The 13567-nt window shown below is 46.0% G+C and overlaps 2 protein-coding genes across 2 annotated transcripts in view; both read right to left on the bottom strand.

The window, feature by feature from the left end:
* Window positions 1-109: 109 nt before the first annotated feature.
* Window positions 110-9616, bottom strand: emilin2b (elastin microfibril interfacer 2b). Its single transcript, XM_061094294.1, has 10 exons — window positions 9605-9616; window positions 9019-9197; window positions 8766-8891; window positions 8090-8268; window positions 6191-7975; window positions 1312-1521; window positions 1175-1228; window positions 1044-1094; window positions 850-963; window positions 110-641 (listed from the first exon to the last, which is right to left on the bottom strand). Exons 1-10 carry the CDS (start codon window positions 9614-9616, stop codon window positions 304-306), a joined length of 3048 nt encoding a protein of 1015 aa, XP_060950277.1. The 3' UTR covers window positions 110-303.
* Window positions 9562-13567, bottom strand: part of smchd1 (structural maintenance of chromosomes flexible hinge domain containing 1) — an 18607-nt gene continuing 14601 nt past the window's right edge. The window contains exons 37-46 of the mRNA XM_061093736.1: window positions 13143-13269; window positions 12794-12913; window positions 12543-12622; window positions 12326-12448; window positions 12047-12228; window positions 11174-11283; window positions 10529-10599; window positions 10275-10443; window positions 9971-10129; window positions 9562-9874 (exon numbers count right to left, since the gene is read on the bottom strand). Coding sequence (XP_060949719.1) covers window positions 9795-9874; window positions 9971-10129; window positions 10275-10443; window positions 10529-10599; window positions 11174-11283; window positions 12047-12228; window positions 12326-12448; window positions 12543-12622; window positions 12794-12913; window positions 13143-13269 — 1221 coding nt within the window. The 3' untranslated portion in view covers window positions 9562-9794. The remainder of the gene's footprint in view (window positions 9875-9970; window positions 10130-10274; window positions 10444-10528; window positions 10600-11173; window positions 11284-12046; window positions 12229-12325; window positions 12449-12542; window positions 12623-12793; window positions 12914-13142; window positions 13270-13567) is intronic.

Raw genomic sequence — 13567 nt, 5'->3', positions numbered from 1 at the left:
TCTGACTTCTGGTTTATAACTTAGAGGAACTTTAACATTCATAAAAAAACTTTAAAGAAGAAGTTAACACGTAATGTGTTTAATTAAATATCTGTATTTGGTTGGTTTAGGTTGTAAACAAACCTTTTCAATAAAAAATACAATTTCACTTTAATATAAATGTACTATATATTAGTACTCATGATAGAAATAATCTCTCCCTTCGGTTGTTGCTAAATAATTTGTCTTTCCCTCGATAATACACACCGCACTGTGTTTATGGCTTTTATAAGGTCTAAGATGTCTCTTCTCTGGGGGGCGGGGCTACCGTTTGGACGGGCTGGCGTAAAGAAGCACGGCGCTGAAAGACGACAGGATCTCAGAGGAGGAGGAGGCCGAGGTGGCGAGCTTCCCGGCCGTCAGGACAAGTCCCGCTCGGTCTCCTCTCTTCAGGGAGAGGACCAGACTCAGCGAGGTCGGGCTGCTGCAGTTACACTGTTGTTGGGACGTTGGCACGGCCGCTCCGGACAGGAAACCCGTGGAGTCCAACCTCTGGACGCTGCGATTGGACACCGAGAGGACGGCCTCGACCTTCTCACCTCGCTGGGCTGCGAGCACGGCGCTGACCAGGTAGCGTCCGTCTGTGGGAGCAGTGAAGACGCCTGAGGACACGGGGAGACATTATTACTATTATTACTTCATCATGTCGACTGGAGGAGGGATTAGAACCATCAACCTTCTGGTTAATGGACGACACCCTCTAATTTTCATAAACAATGAAATATTCATTAAGCTTCTTGCCGCTGTTCTCTGGATCATTATTCATAGTATATTGAATATGTTGATGTTTGACTGAGATATGAAAGTTACCTGTGTGAGGGTTGTAGTGTCCTCCGTCATTAACCAACACCTTGTTGAATCGAATGACTCCGACCTCTCCTTGGAACGATAGAAGAGTCAGACCGGCTGAGAACGACACCTCACCTGAGCACGGGAGAGGAAACGTCACTAACTAATAATCGTCACAGTGACAGAAGCAGAATCGATAATCAATCCATTCTGACCTGAACTCGTGGCAGGTTCCTGTGGTGAGGGTCCGAGTGGCAGGTTAACATCTGATGATCCAAACAAAAATATTGTAATCCACCCTTAGAGGCTTTATTGTAATGTAGTGTATTAAAATGAACGTATTTACCTGGGAGGTGTGGCAAGCTGGTCGTTAGCGAGTCAGTGGATTTGACTGCAGTAGCTGGAATTTAACAAAACGATGAGAAAACGTTAAGTGTGAGAAACATGCAGGAGAGAGTTAATGTGCATGTGGGCGTCTCACACCTGGAGCTCCAGCAAAGCCCTGAACAGGCATCAGGCTGCCGCTGGTCCCCGGGGGCAACTTGGACGAGGTCATCTTGCCGGGGGGACCCGCCTCTCCGGTCTCCATCACAGGTGGCCGAGGGAGAGAGGCGTCCACGGGGACCACAGGCACCGCGAGGCCTTCACTTGAACCCTGGGAAAGTCCTGCGTCGTCCACTGCAACCTGAACACCTGACAGGGACAGATACGGCGTGAGCGATGGGGTCACGGCTGCAGGTCAAACAGATGTGCGGAGGTCAGACGAGTTAACAGAGCAGCTGGTTTCTTAGAGGCCCAGACCTCCTCACTCTGTAATATCTCCCCCATAAACCCAGACGAGGAGCTTTCAATTACATGCAGAGGAGACAAATCACTGTCAGGTTTATGAACTCATGACTTTCTAAGTTCTGCTTCTCCTCCAAGAGCCTGATGAACGTGACCTTTTAAAACAACTGTAGTTAACTGCAGTTGTGATTTTTAAATCTTATGAACTAAGAACATTTAAAGGGAACTTGGCAATGCATTTGGTACAAGGACTTGATAAAGTTTCAAAATTGTGAAGTTTGACCAGAATGGCCAGCTATGGTTTAGGAAGGGGGGCAGGGCATCCACTAAACAGAAGGTCACTGGTTTGAGCCCCGCCTCCTCTTGTCCACATGCCAAAGTGTCCTTGGGCAAGACACTGAACCCTGAATCGCCCCGACCGATGTGACAGCATGTGGATGATGTGCGATAGAAAAATTAATGGGTGAATGCAACTTGTACGGCAAAGCAGTGAGTGGTAGATAAGACTGGAATAGGTCAGAATAAATACCGTAAATCTACAACTAAAATGTGGTAAACACCGGTTCCACCCCTCGGACTTTGTAAAGTAGTGACACTTATCTGAACATCTAGATGTTTAACTGTCTGTGATTTAACTCAAAACGTAGTAAATAGTTCAACATCTGTTTGAATCTGACGTCTACACTCACAATAAATCAAAGTTTGGCCCCGAGGTATCATCTCTCACAGGGAAAACCTGTAATTACATGTGATGTCGTCACTCTCACTTTGTGAAATCCAAGAAACAAGCTTAATTTGTTCACGTTCTCATTAACAATCACAGTGATTATCTGAGCCTGTTTTACGGACACAAATAGAGAAAGTGACAGAGCCCTTCCCTCATCATTCGACGATCATCTCTAAACTACAAATGCCGCGGCATTCCTGAGAACCACGGCAGAGACCAACCCTGGAGTTTATCAGCAAATCAAACCTCCTGGCCCGAGGGCACCTAGTCGCTGTTGCTCTCTAAGCCAACAGGCCCCAAATCTGCTGCTCCGAGAGGGAACAGCAGCACATAAAAGACATACCAGCAGCATACCAGGGCCCGGCCACATGTTCAATCACCAGCGGCCTGTCCCCTCACCCCGGGGAAAAGGGTAATTTAGTGCAGAAGCCAGAAGCGTCAGCCTGTTAAACACAACATGTGGAGCGGGACGGGTGGGTAACCATATGAAAAGAGCACACATGTGCATGTGTTTCATTGGTCTGCGTTTGTTAGCCGTGTCGCTCCTCGTATTTAAAGCACGTGCTCCAGTGAGTGGGCTTTGATGGGAGCAAATCAAAACGGATTTCAGGACCTGGTGAAGAAGTAAGAGGAGGCGAGCGCGGGATGCATGAGAGGGAGTTTGTTGTGATGAAAGAGGTGAGCGGTAAACAACTGCAGCTGGATCTGCTGTGGACCATACAGCCTCAGCACAGAGCAGCATGGGAAACCCTCGCTCTGTCGTTAGTCACTTACCCCCTCCGCCTCCCACACCCTCCGCCCCCCCACCCTGCCCCCGGGGACGCAACAGCCCCCTGTGCCACAATAAAGGCCATTTTCCGCATTACATACCACATTATGATGACTGCAGGGCAAGACTTGGTGTGGTTTGACTTTATGAGTCACTGTGACCGAAAACACATTGAACGCCTCAGACTTTGATTCAGGAAACAATAAATCCAGCATTTATTGCCAAAAGCAGAAAAAGGAAACGAGTCTAACATCAGATAATGTGACACGTCCACTGTCATGTTGAATGAGCGGAGGCAGACAAACGCTTCTGGCTTTTAATTGGTTCTGGAGAACCTTCTGTCAGGCTCCATCTTGTTTCGGGCTCCTGAGGGTTATTATGGTTGACCACTGAGCAGATTGTGTCACCCGACAAGTCTCCTTATCTGTCGCAGGTCGTTGACCTACGAGCCGAAACCACTGAGCTCTGTCAAAAGCAGGAAAGAGTTTCAAGACGTCCCCATAATGGAGCCCGACTCAGCTGTGGGATGAACATAGACGCCGCCCTGTCAAACACAATGAGAGCGATATCCTTCAACACCAGTGCAGGGATCGAGAAAAATATATGTTATTCATATGGAGGCTGACACAGGGAGGAAGTGATCGTCTCTGTGTATGTAAACACTCGTATATACATGAGTATACAATGAGCATCCAGAGCAGGCATGTGTTTACATTCAGTGATTCTCACAGAAACACACAGTGTGAATCCCTCACGTGTCGAGAACGTTTCCTCGTAAAACATTCATGAGCAAAAAATGATTTCTTTAGAATAATTCAACCCTAACCCTAAGGACACTGATGTCCCGTGATTGACTCATGATTGGTCAAGATCATGATCGGCTCCATCCCCCAGATCGACACTCCGGCTCCAAATGCGCCAGATGGCAGCGTTCGTATCCAGAAAGTTCCAGGAAGTTGGGAAACGTCATATTTATTCACAGTCTATTGATGGACCAAAGTAAAACGTCAAACGCTAAATAAAGCAACAAAATCAGTTCCAGGATGACATATTGCATCTCTCCTCACCCCTTTCCTGATCCTCTCGTCTGAGGTTAATGGCGGGTATGACATCATGGTGAACACACTGACATGTTGCCCTGGGGACCCCAGAGCAGCTCTGGCTGTTTACACTATTTGTTTAAACAGAAAAAGGAACTCAACCGTGGAAGTTTTAAAATGTGAGAAAGCTGCAGATGGGACTGTGGAAACTGGAGAAAAGACGTGACTGTGGACTGGGAGGAGAAGCAGTCGTTTAAATTTCTGTGTTGTCGCACCACTAAAAGAACAACAGAAGCATTTGGCTCCGGAATAAAGACGCCCACGAGTGGTTTGTTGATAAGCTGTGTGCAGATCTCCCTGTAAGGACCCCTCCGAGCAGGGTTTTCCACCCTCTTCAGATAAGCTGGGAGGGAGACGTTAGGATGAGGTAGCAGAGACGGAGAGCCAAGCACTGAGTGGCCCCTAACAACGCTGAGAGAGAGTGGAAATCGTGAATAATTGGGCAGAGCTTCCCAATGACAGAATGATGAATTAAATGCAAACATAAGAGAAGAACCACTGGGTGGAGTGGCAACATTTCTTCACCAGTACTGATTCATTATTTGGCAAGAATGAGTAAACTGGCATCTGCCAACTACAGAGAGGAATCAGGGAAAAAGCTGAAACATATCTTGACATATCTTGAAAGCCTTTAGCTTGACTTGTAATGGGACCAGAAGAGGGACTAGTTCTTTCCAGTTCACCTCCCTCGGGACCCTGGACCGGATCGCATGTTGCATCACCTGCCCCATAAACCAGTACTGAAAACTAGCAGGTCCCAGAGGAAGAGTAAACATCATGTGTGAGCTTCCAGTTCGCATCTACAACAATGAGGCTCCGAGGTCCAGCTCGGTCTCAGAGGTGGTGTCATTAATGAGCAGGCTCATAGGAGAAGTATGCAACACACGGTCTGATAGGGAGAACTATCTAACATGCTCACATGTCCAGCCTCGGTACTCAGATCGCAACGGATCCACCTGATGACGCTGAGGCTGGTCAACCTAATGTCCAGGCTCAAAGAAATACAAATATTTTACACCCCCGCCCATTAAAAACGACACACATATTGGGAAAGAGATTGTGGGCGAACGAAGACACGAATCCAACCTTGGATGCACAAAAAGGCCAAACGAACACCGTGTCGTTAAGCCAAGGTATTGCTCAACACAAGTGGGCTCTATTAAATCGAGCATGTGTCTTCAATCAACCCGACCTCCTTACACCGAGAACACTGTTTAATGAAACTCCAACATCCTCTCACTCTCTAACACACACCGATACTGAAACCTCTCCAACAACACAGTCAGCCCCGGGATGAATAAACGGGCTCCGGTCCGAGCTATGATCTAAAAGGAAAGGACGTGTTGCAGCTATTTGAAGTTCAACAATGGAAAGTTTAGTGGATAATAAATCTGATTTAGCTGGTATTTACAATAAACAGACAGGATATGGCAGCGGTTGTAACCACAAGTAACATTTACAACAGTAGCATGAGTAGAATCAGGAATGTCTGCTTTGCATTAGCTAGCATTAGCCAAGAAAAGCTATAGTGTTAATACCAACTAAGGGCGTACAGCAGCAAAACTGTTAAAAAGAGTGTGATTTAGTGTTAAAGTATTTAACTTTTCATTTGCAAGATTAAAGACATCCGTCCTACAGGCTTCACACTTGGCCACACAAGACATTCAATATTTTGAAACAGCAATGGCAACTTATTCGGATTCAATAATTCATGGATCGTTGTACTTAATCTCTTTGTACCACAATGGTTTCGTGGCTTCGGGGTTATGTGGACTGAGTCCCGCAGCCAATGTTTATTTGCCTTTGCTTAATTAGTGCATGCTACTTTTGCAGTTTCAGAAGGAAAGCTGCAAAAGGGCATGATAAGAAGGGGCACTGCGCTAATTAAATGTAAGATGGGGCTGCTATAAAAGCTAAATCATGGGAACAAAGTGATGGACCTCACCATTAGGTGAGGATTGTTTTGAGTTTGCAGCTTACCTGTCTTCTCAGAGTCGTTGTCCGTTAGCGTCTGAAGGTCTCTGGCTATGTTTGCGATTTGGCTCTGGAGATTCAAGCACGTTCCCCTCACTCCTCCAATATCTTTTGTCTGAGCTCTGACTGTGCCGTTCAGCTGGTTGACACAGGTCCACAACGCAGTGACATGCTTATTCAGTCCCTCTTTGATTCTCTGGAGGCTAGCAGAGATCGGATCCAGCTTGCCGCATAAATCCTCCATGCTAACGATGCGGCTGTCCATGTGGGCAATCTCCTTACTGACGTCCTCAGTTTTTCCCCTGCACTCTTCGGCCTCGGCTTTCACCTCCGTGCTCAGCCCATCCAGCCGCTCTCTGAGCTCCTGGTGCTGTGTTCTGTGGAGCTCTGAAAGGTCCTTGAGCTCCTGCTCAGCTCCTGTTTTAACTTGACCCCAGGTGGAGTTGAGGCTCTGCGAGGTCAGGGACTGCTGATTGACTACATCTGATAAGGAGTCCTCCAATATGCCCATGCGGCTTCTCATGGAGCTCAGCTCGTTGTGCGCATTCTCAATGTGAGAGCTGCAGTTGACGAGTTGTCCCTCAATGGCTCCTTTTAACTTGACATCTAGACTCATCTCCATAGCATCAATAGCAGCTTTGCAGCTCTGGAAATCTTGCTGAAGGTTTTCTGCAACAGCTAAATTAGCCGTGTGCTCATTGGATTGTAACTGGTCCAAGATGTTGAGTCTGTCCTCCAGAGTCTGAACAGAGCTCTTTAGAGAGTTCATGTCCCTCTGCTGTGCGTCCTGACTCACTGGCTGAATCTCTGATTGGGAGTTGGTGCTTATATCTACCAACAGTGTGGTGAGTTGATCTTCCATAGTGGCCAGCTTGTCCTCCAGAGTCCCCCTCAAGTCTTGAATGGCCTCTGCCCTCTCTTTCCTCTGCTTTTCCTCCAGCGAGAGGCACTGCTCTGTCACAGCCTTCTGAGAGGAGTTCAGATGGATCTCAAGGTTTTCTACACGAGCGAGAACAGAGTCAGATACACGAGTGCCTTCTCTTTCTGGATATTCCAGTTTGGTTTTAAGGTCCTGGATCTCCTGTCGGAGGTCAGTTTCCTTTGAGTCCATGAGCTCAGCCAGGCTCAGGTAATTGGCCTCTGTTCCCTCACATTGCTCCCGGACCGACATGATTTTATAATCACAAACATTCTTCAAGTCTGCAAGTTTGATTTCCATGCCTTCCATCAACTCCTCTCTCAGAGCATGGATCTTAGCGTCCATGTAGGCGCGCAGGTCTGGGTCACTGGCTGGGGGAGGAGTAGGAGGAGGTGAAGATGATGGATTCTGACCTGCCTCCGTCAGAAGACGAATCTGTCCATCATGGCGGTCGACGCGGCCCAGCAGGTCATCCAGGGTATTGGTCTTAGACGCTAGATCGTCTGTGACCTGGGTGATCTTGTTCATAACTTCATCCATAGGCGTTATCTCTTGGTAGGATGTGTCCTTCAACTGGTAGGCTTGGGTTCCTGCGCCTCGTGCACCTGCAGGCTGTCGGACGTTATTCAGCAGCGTGATGAGCATTTTGCTGGCGTCCTCCTGGAAATCCAGCCTCAGATTGGAGGTCATGTCTGTCATTCTTGCCTGCATGTCAAGGACCATCTGGGACAGTTGCTGCACCTCCTCCTCCAGGTGTTGAGTACTTTGAGATCCTCCGTGACCCCTGAGTGGTCTCTGAACTGTCTGACCTCCAAAGTGCCCCTCCCCTACCCATGGATGATTTCTCTGTCCGTTTGCTGGCTGCTCTGGAGCTACAGGGAGGAATCCCAGAGGGTGGGGAGACAGCAAAGTGGATATCTCACATTTTAATTTGTGCAATGGTGAATTTCATGCTGCATTTTCTCATTTATAATCATGTATTTCACCTTGTGGCACTGGAATATGTCCAGTGGAGGGTGCATGAGGAAAATTCTCTACTTGAAGTATCCTGAAGTCTTTCACCTCCATGCAGTCATGGCCCTGGTACGCCGGGCAGCACCTCCACTCCAGCTCGGTGACAGTCTTGTATGCGATCTTATACGTGGGCCTGAAGTGTGTCCGGTATCTGGAAGCATTTAAACACAGTAACACAACGTACTCTGGTTTCTACAAATGTGACCTTGGAACAACAAAGTAGTAAATAATGTTTGTTGACACATTTGCAGTTAATTAACCGTGCAGTTGGCAGGAAGCTGTTTCAGACTTTCCACCATGAGGACCCTGGTGGCTCACATGGCTCCTGCCATCCAGTGATTGACGGCATCTCAGTGTTTGTTGCTCAAGTCACAGTCAAGCAAAACAAAGACAACCCACTGTTTGCCATTCGTTAAATTTAACACAGATGCCTGAATATTTCTCTGCTTTACAAATAAAAGACTCTCTTCACTCTTCTAAGAGTAAATCTCTTCCACATTAGTCAAAATTTAAGAGACATTCTTTTCATATTCATGCGTAAACTTCAATGTTAATGGTGGATCAAAACATCACAATTGTTGATAGTAGCATGAAGTATTCCAATACTAAAGAATATCCACCCAGAGTGCAGCACTCCGGGGAACTTACATGACTTGTTGCGCACAGTCGGGCAGCTCCGGAGGACAAGGGAACAGCTCCGGATGCACGAAGCTCCCCGTGCCTCCCACGACGGCACAGCTCACGTTCTTGTGCACAACGTAGGCGCACCAGTTTCTGCAGAAAACCCGGGTTAATCACTCAGTTGCTGTTTCCTCGACACTCACACGAAGTAGAACTGGCGCTCATGGACACACATGCGTTTTATTCATATGCAAATTGTGTAATTATCCACTTTACTCACTTGTTTCTCTGTCGTGCGTCTGTGCCAGAATACGCGTTGCCCTGGAACCTGCCGTGATGGAAAGGTGTCCCGGTGGTGAGAGGGATTAAAATGAGAATAAGTGTGAATCCATAGAGTCCGTGCGTCATGGTTGAAATGTTGAAAAAGCTCTTCAGGTTGAGATCAGTAGTGGTGAAAGTCTGTGGAAGCAGTGGGAGCAAGGCGGGTTCTTCCTCCTCTCGCTGGTGCGCACAAGCTCCTCCAGCGTCTTTGGATGTGACGTTACGCAGACCCCCCCTCCAACACTGACGGAGGTTTTCCGTGTTCTCACATCACACACACACACACACACACACACAAACACACACACACACACAGATCTCGTTGCCTTCCAGCATAAACGATTTCCGGACGCCTACGTTTGGATAATGATGGTTTTTGTTCCCCAAATCCTTCGCAATTATCCCGTGCGTAAAATGCGTGCCCAGATTGTATATTTACAACGTGCGTTTCACCCCAGTTATTATTATTGAGCAGAAATAAGGACACAGAGAAAGAGAGAGCTTATAGTAAATACATAACTTCTTTAATATAAAAAGATTTTCACTGAGACACACATTATGCTTTTGTAAAACAAGTTTTGTCCACACAAACAAACATACAAAGACAAACTAGTACATTTAAAAACAGCGACTCACTGACCCCAAGTAAAAAAATATATCAATAATAAAGGTACCAATAAAATTCCGATAAAAAAATCAAGTCAGGTTGGATTCATCCATTTCTTGTGGGAGTCTTCATTTAGCCCTTTTTGCGATGCTGTCAAGGGGCTCCAGACCCCGTTTCATAGGCCTCTTGATTCCCATGGTTGTAGAGCCTACAAGATGAAACAAAGAGCAATGAGAAATCATCATTAACAGATCGAATCCTGTAATTTACTCTCTGCCTTTTCTCTGCAGGCGGACAAACATACTTAGTTGTCTCTCAATCTCCTCCAGCTGCTTCTCTTTCGTCTCCTTGTCCTGTTGCTTTTTTATATTGACAGGAGACTTCATCACGTTTGAGTGGTCGTCACGTTCCTTTTCTGCCTTCTCCTTCTTTTCCAAAGCTGTCCGGTACTGACGGAGCAGGTCTATCAGTTAAAGAAATTTAAAAAAAACGGAAAAGAGAAATTGAAGCACAAGCCGGGTCAACACAGCCAGACAGAAAATGTCCAGAACCAATTTTCCTGACTTTCTCTAAAAGTTCACGTCTGAAAAGGACATGAGAGATGTCACCTATTTGTTCTTGAAGAGTGTAGAATAGCTCTGGGGGGGGGGCTCCGAACACTTTGAATGAGGTAACCGGTGGGACTTTGTTCTGTGCGCCTCCGAACTTGCCCCCGGCATTGATCCTGTCCCCAAGCCTGGTCAGAATGGTGGGACACCGGATCTTTTTCTGCACCAGCTGAAAGCAGAAGCACATTTGAAAAGGATAAATAACCTGCGGCCGGTTCTATTCTGCTGCTGCTCTGTCAGTGGGCGTCACTCACAGCCCGTCTGTAGTCGGTTGCAGAATCCAGGTCATCAATCAGAATCGTATCACCCAGGATGTTAGCGAACACTGAAAAGTGAGCAGGACACTTTATTTGAACACTCAGAATTTCAACTTGTTTGCAGGAGGAAGTGGAGACGTGTCGTCCATCTTTATTCACAGTCTATGATAATCTCTTTATACGACAAGAACAATGTACAGTCATTGAAATCTGAAACAAAGGATAAAATAGGATGTTTTATGTTTCCCTCTAAACAAGCTTGACAATTATGGTCCATTAAACAAAGAATAATACAAAATCTTATTGATTTGGCGGAACCCACTTTTATCTAGTCAAAAGAAAATCATCACTACATAAAAAAATTATAATTTGAATGTGGTGCAAGAGGCCCAGTTTCTGCTCCAGTGGAAGGGCCCCTAACGAGGGACCCCTCAAACCACACAACGCTGGACCCCAGGTGGAAACATTTACCCAAAGCTCAACAGGAGCAACTGGGGCATGAAGGAAATACCCCAACTACAGCAAAGAGACGTGGGAACCTCGAATAGAAACCATGAACTATTTTAATAAGTCTGCACTGAAAAAACTAAAACTGTTATTGACGTTTCACTGAGCAGCAGAAATCTACCACAGAAAACTCACCGATGGCACATCTCTCCTTGTCCCGCGGGAAAATCAGGAGGTTCCTGGCAAACACCGGGTTCCCAGAGGGCTCAAAGAGGCTGAGGCCGTTTCTCATGTGTGGCAGCGGTCTGCAGGAAATTCAGATTTTAGAGGAAGATTACGGCAGTTACTCTGGGCTTAAAACATCTAAACCTGGTTTGATAAATGGCTGGTTGTATTGTAAAGTATTTCTTTCATTGGAATGGGCTGAAACAGTAAACACTGACGGGATGATCCTTTAAGTACAGCGACTGTCATCAGGAGCAGGAAACTGTACTTCCTCCTGTTTGATAATAATCATCACCATTATTTGTATAGTAAAATAGAAAGAAATAACTTTATTCATGAAGTCTTGTAGCATAAAACACTAAACTTTTTATTGCCCTTTCATTTATTTATATTGAAGTAAATGAATGAAAGCAGGAATTCACTATTGGTGTGTTGCTTAGTTACAGAAGGAGCTGCACAAGATGTTTAAATTACTGTTTTGGAAGCCTTGTTGGACTATAATCACACACACACACACACACACACACACACACACACACACACACACACACACACACACACACACACACACACACACACACACACACACACACACACACACACACACACACACACACACACACACACACACACACACACACTCACACACACACACAGAGACGGAAGTTACTCAGACGCCAACAAACAAAACTCAAACGACTTATGAAGGTGTTGGGACTTGATGGAAAAACACTCAGATGCAGAATTAAATCTCTGCAACCAAACCGTCAAACTGACCTTTTCAGCGTCGGAGAAACGACCTTCAACTTTATTTGTTTAGAAAATAAGCTGAAAGAAATGTACCTGTTCATTTGTTGCATGAGTACGCTGTCAAGGGGCAGGACCTGCTGCCGGCCCCGAGTGTCTTCGTAGATCTTCCGAGCTGCTTCTGTCGTCACGGTGATGACACAGTCCATATCACCACGGATGTGCCAGGAGATGACTCTGGCTGCAGCGTCGTCCTGCACGTAGGCCAAGTGACCGACCTGCATTCAAAAAAGCAAAGAGTACGAATGAAGAAACAAACTCTAGCCTCTAAACACTTAATATGTTTTCGTAAAGATACAACAGAACAATCAATACCTTTCCCAAAACATCCTGCTGCCCCATGAAGTCGTCAGAAAGGGAGCAGACTCTTTTGACGGTAGTCCGAATCTCATCAGCTGCTGTTGTCTTCTCTGTCAGGAGTTGGTCAAGAGCAGGAATCTGCAAAAAATACAAACATGTAGAAATATCATCTCAGGATAAATGTATGTAGAAGGGATCCGAAGGAAAAGTGGGAGCGGAACCATCATCTTACAGATTCTGTTACTGTCACGTTCTTCCTCTTCAGAACTTCTCTCTGGTCGGCCACTTTGATACTCGCAGTCTGGTGTTGAGCTGGTTTCAGAAGAAGACTCTCAATTAGAGACAAAAATAATAGACACAAACCGACCACCAGGGGATGATAAAGATGATTGGGCTTCACTTTTAGGGAATGTCGTCCATCTTTAAATACAGTCTTTGATTCAAACAAACAACTAAAACAAACTGATGAGGTAGAAATCGTACCTGTGTACAGATTAAGGAGTTCAGAGTAACCATTGAACAATTGTTTATGAACAGAAACGGCAGAACTGAGACGTTCTTTCTTCTTCAGCAGGTCACACACTCTCTGTTGGTTCACTGCATCTGAAATGAAAAAACAAAATGAAAAAGGTTAAATAAAGCAAATTAGAATCATGCAATCATCAACCACTGCATTAAGGGACTGATGTTTAATTAAGAGACGTTAATCCCAGAACCTCAGCAAATGTAAAACACAACGAAGGGTAAGTGAGTTAAATCAAATCACATGTGAAGCGTCAGATTTCATTTAGTAGGGCTGCAGAGACTTGTTTATGAATGAAGTTTGTTATACCGTCGTAAAAATGGAAGGTGAGCTCAAACGGAGCGAGGGGGGTGGGGACCAGCGGCACGTCCGGCCGGAAGCGGAGGGTGTATTCACTGCCGTCCTCGCCCGGGCTGTTCTCCATGATGGCCAACCTCTGTGGACAGTAAGAGCACAGTGAGACCTGGAAGACGGCAAAATAATCTCGTCATAGAATTAACGCTTAAGAGTCTTCCAATCACCAAGAAGACAAAAGCTTGGATGGGCGGTCGCCGACTAGATTTCTAACAGGCTGACTATCCTACTCCAGTTAATCAGAGCACTGGTTAAAGCTGGTGCCGGTATATATGGTTTCAGTTGCTCCCAGATTTTTTGCGCTGCACACGTCTAATCTGGGAAAACAAGCAACAACGGTGATAGAGAGTAACACAAACCTAGTGCAGCTTATATTAATT

This window comes from Limanda limanda, chromosome 20 (genome assembly GCF_963576545.1).
Source record: "Limanda limanda chromosome 20, fLimLim1.1, whole genome shotgun sequence".
Lineage (NCBI taxonomy): Eukaryota > Metazoa > Chordata > Actinopteri > Pleuronectiformes > Pleuronectidae > Limanda > Limanda limanda.
The sequence above is the reverse complement of the archived record's forward strand: the minus strand, read 5'-3'. Positions and strand labels throughout refer to the sequence as shown.

Excerpts from the sequence above, each read along its gene's own strand:
- emilin2b (XM_061094294.1), bottom strand. Across the intron at positions 8,892-9,018 it reads GACGCACGACAGAGAAACAA|AAACTGGTGCGCCTACGTTG; the intron begins GTGAGTAAAGTG and ends GGTTTTCTGCAG. Across the intron at positions 642-849 it reads ACACTACAACCCTCACACAG|GCGTCTTCACTGCTCCCACA; the intron begins GTAACTTTCATA and ends CCGTGTCCTCAG.